Source organism: Nymphaea colorata, chromosome 13 (genome assembly GCF_008831285.2).
Source record: "Nymphaea colorata isolate Beijing-Zhang1983 chromosome 13, ASM883128v2, whole genome shotgun sequence".
In the NCBI taxonomy this organism is placed as follows: Eukaryota; Viridiplantae; Streptophyta; class Magnoliopsida; order Nymphaeales; family Nymphaeaceae; genus Nymphaea; species Nymphaea colorata.
In genome coordinates this window covers 6,274,589-6,278,161 of record NC_045150.1, presented here as the reverse complement: position 1 = coordinate 6,278,161, position 3,573 = coordinate 6,274,589, and the positions used below count along the sequence as shown (strand labels likewise).

Genomic DNA, 3,573 nt, shown 5'->3' with positions numbered 1-3,573 from the left:
TGCAGGTGGATGTCAATTTTGCTATTCGGCTATAGCGCCAAGTCATGCCTGCGGCTGGGTGACTGTGCCGCTTCATCTATCCACTCTCTCTACACCTCTCTTATTTCGTTTTACAATGCGGTTGTCTTGTATATTTCGTCCTTTATTTCTCTTTTTGTTGTTTGTTCTTATACTTATGGGACTTTTTGTCCCCAAATTTTGCTATGAATTCTCATTTTATCGGCTCTCTCCCTTTCCCCCTCTCTCTCTCTCTCAAACACACACACATACACACACAAGCATACACACATGCACACACGCTCGCGTACCAAATAAAAAAAAAGACAAGAATCATTGTACTTTCCCAATGAAACATCAATACTGGCATTCACTAAGATTGATCATCTGACTGAAGACAGAGGGCCAGAAGCTTATACAAATCTTCAGATAACAATGTAAGAGAAAAAATGGTCGCTCACGAACAATTCCAGCAATGAAACCCAACATTGGACGCGCACAAACTTTACACACAAAGGCATCACACAAACTTGTATTCATGCAGACGATCTGGAGACAAAGTACTCAATGCTTGAGAGTTATGGCGGACAACAGAACCAAGAAGATAAAGATGACTGCAGTGATGAAGGCTGCCACCGTCGCACCGCTGAGGCGTTGGCAGAAGTTGCCAAATATTTGGCAGATGGGCATCCAATTTGTGTTTGAGTTCCCGTTGTGAGCCAAGTATACGATAGCAGCAGAGGCAGAAGCGGCAGCAGTTGTTAAAACGACCATTATCTGGAACACCAACACTTCCATTCATCATCGCTATAACGATTAAAATCAAGAGCAAAGTGGAATTTGGTTCTTAGGATGCACGCCTTTGGTCCCAACTTTGGTTTAGATTTTGGTGTGATGGGTATTCATAGTATTCCGATCATAGTTTTATATTAATGGTTGCATATAACTAATTTATTTGAAATTTTAGAAATTCAGGAGATTTAGGAACTTAGTATCCTTATTACGGTTAATATTTGAACGTTAGAATATTTCATTAAATTCATGAGAATTCGAGAGATTTGATTGCCTAGTACCAACACAGCTCAGGACGGTAAAAGCAAGGGGAAGAAGGAGGGGGTGGCTTCGGCCCTCGTTTGGGCGATAAAATTAATTCTCCTGCTCACCCGGAATAAGAACCCTCTATTCATGAGAATTCATAGCTATATATCTTTTTGTTTGTTGTTGGGCTGGGATTAGGCAGACTCCTGCAGCAATATTCTAGGTCATGTCCACTGTGGATATTGAAGTCCTGACCTCTTTCAACTTGAGGTCCTGGCTGAAACCAGCCCACTTAGGTGCATTATGTCCACTGTGGATATTGAAGTCCTGACCTCTTTCAACTTGAGGTCCTGGCTGAAGCCAGCCCATTTAGGTGCATTGAAGCTCTAGTTCCTAACGTATATGAACTGAGAAGATGATGGCAATGACTTACCGTGTCAAATATGAGAAGGGTGAGCCTGGGTGCAGCGGCTTGCGGACGGACTAAGCCCACTATTGAGAAGGGAATGGATAGCACGACGTAGGCGCCTGCTATTGCACTTGCAATCACCAAGAACCTAAATATACACACACATATACACAGCCGTTAATTTTATTCTACATAAATGAAAAATTTAGCATTCTGCACTGTTTGGCAATCACATAAAACGCAGCGTATTGTTGAAGCCACGGTTACGCCTATTTGCCTGCCATTCATTTGGTAGCTAGTATTTAGTAGCCATAAATCCTTTTAGTTTAATGTATTTTCTGCATGTCAAGGAATATGCTAGAGAATCTTCGGCTTGCATGACAAGTTTTACTTATATATGGGAAATCCATGTCCGCACTCCACATGCCAATTACCACTTTGGTTTTTTATAAAACATGTTTGATGTATAGTTGGTAAATACATGACTACGTGACTCGGACTCGGATTGGTTGATGATTGGGTCATTAGGTTTGAGAGTTGATCGACTCAACCGAGTTTTAAAATAACCTAAATCAGGCGAGTCATGGGCAAATCAGGATTAAGGGGTGAGCCGGGCCAATCTTGACTAGTGGCCAGCAAGTTGAGCTGACTCGAGCGATTCATGAGTCAACTGGCCACTCAGCCGACTATGGTTTCATGGGTGGAATAATGAGGCTGGCACGGCCAGATTCCACGCATCCAACCAAATCAATAAGGGTGGAAATGGGCACCTAGGTACAAGTCTGTCCATGTACCATTGTCAGTACGAGTACAGTGACATAATTTAAAACATTAAAAAATTATATTTTCAAACTTAATTTTTTTCTTTAATTTTGAGAATTTTTATGAACTATATATATATCCTAGGTCACACTCATGTACCTAAATTTTCTAAAATCAACGTACTTATACTTACTTCGACATACTTTGCCCGAACATGTACCCATTACCATGTGACTTAGTTACCCATTACCATGTGACTTAGTTGGCGACTGAACATAGAAGTTTAAAGGGCTGGTATACCACACAGTGTCTTAGTCAAACTCATTGAAAAAATGAGTCAGGCCAATCGGGGGCGGAGCCAAGGGGGGGTCTGCATGGGCCTTGCCGCACCAACCCCCCCCCCCCCCCTCTTAATATATATATATATATATATATATATATATATATATATATATATATTGCATGTAAGCTTTAGAAAAAATCACTTGTCCTATATTAAAATTTTGAAAAATGATAGTTTGGTCCCTGTCAAAATCTAGAAATTTTAATTCATCTTTTCTCATGAAAAATTTCTAGCTTCGCTCCTTGTGCCAATATAGTTGACAAAGCCAAACTTGGTGCAAAGTTCACGCAAAGCCTAGCCACGAGTCTAGTCCTGATCACACTGAATTAGTAAAACGCAGCTTACCTGAAGGCTGCAACATCATAGTAACGAGCTTCAAATTGGAAGAACTGGGTGAAGAAGGGCAAGGTCTCATCAGTGGTTCCAGCGGTGATGGCCGCCGCGAGAGCCGTGGCAAGTGCAAATAGGCGGCCGAGGAGGTCAATTACCACAATCCCCCTCTTGGCTCCTCTTCTTGCACCAGTTGCAGCCACAAGGCCGCGCCGCTTACCGATGCTCCGGCCGCCTTCCGCAGCCTCGGCAGCGTTGAGGGGATATTCATCATTCCTCATCTTGGCTAAGCCTCTTTTAGATTTGATAATCAAAAGAGATTTTATGGAACAGCGTCCCAACCTATCTCAGACAGGATATAATGAGCTCAGTTCCAATGATCTCTCAGTGCATGGCCTGTAGCCACTGACTTAAGTAGAGAACTATGGCTGCCATGCAAATTAAGAACAGAAAGTTGTGAGTTTGGTATTCCCAGTGGAAGGAATTAGGTTGAATGGAAGGAGTAGTTGGCAACTTCTCCACCTTTGTAGGTTGTCAAAGTCACTAAATTAAGCACCCCCGCCAGCAGAGTGAGTTGTGTGCACCAATTGGTGATAGGCTAAAAGAAAGAAAGAAAGAAAGTGTGGAAGTTGAGGTATTCTGAAAATTATTTTTTAAAAAAATAGTCTTTTTAATTTTATTTTGGTTTTCTTTA

The 3,573-nt window shown here is 41.7% G+C and overlaps 1 protein-coding gene across 1 annotated transcript; it reads right to left on the bottom strand.

Moving 5' to 3' along the window:
- Positions 1 to 407: 407 nt before the first annotated feature.
- LOC116267234 (casparian strip membrane protein 1-like) lies at positions 408 to 3,241 on the bottom strand. Its single transcript, XM_031648856.2, has 3 exons — positions 2,895 to 3,241; positions 1,469 to 1,592; positions 408 to 774 (listed from the first exon to the last, which is right to left on the bottom strand). The coding sequence occupies exons 1-3, from the start codon at positions 3,158 to 3,160 to the stop codon at positions 562 to 564; spliced, it is 603 nt and encodes a 200-aa protein (XP_031504716.1). The 5' UTR covers positions 3,161 to 3,241; the 3' UTR covers positions 408 to 561.
- Between the last annotated feature and the right edge of the window lie 332 nt (positions 3,242 to 3,573).

Coding starts and splice junctions, on each gene's coding strand:
- LOC116267234 (XM_031648856.2), bottom strand. CDS start 3,160: ATGAGGAATGATGAATATCCCCTCAACGCTGCCGAGGCTGCGGAAGGC. Junction 1,593..2,894: donor TATGATGTTGCAGCCTTCAG/GTAAGCTGCGTT, acceptor GTGTATATTTAG/GTTCTTGGTGATTGCAAGTG. Junction 775..1,468: donor CCCTTCTCATATTTGACACG/GTAAGTCATTGC, acceptor TTGGTGTTCCAG/ATAATGGTCGTTTTAACAAC.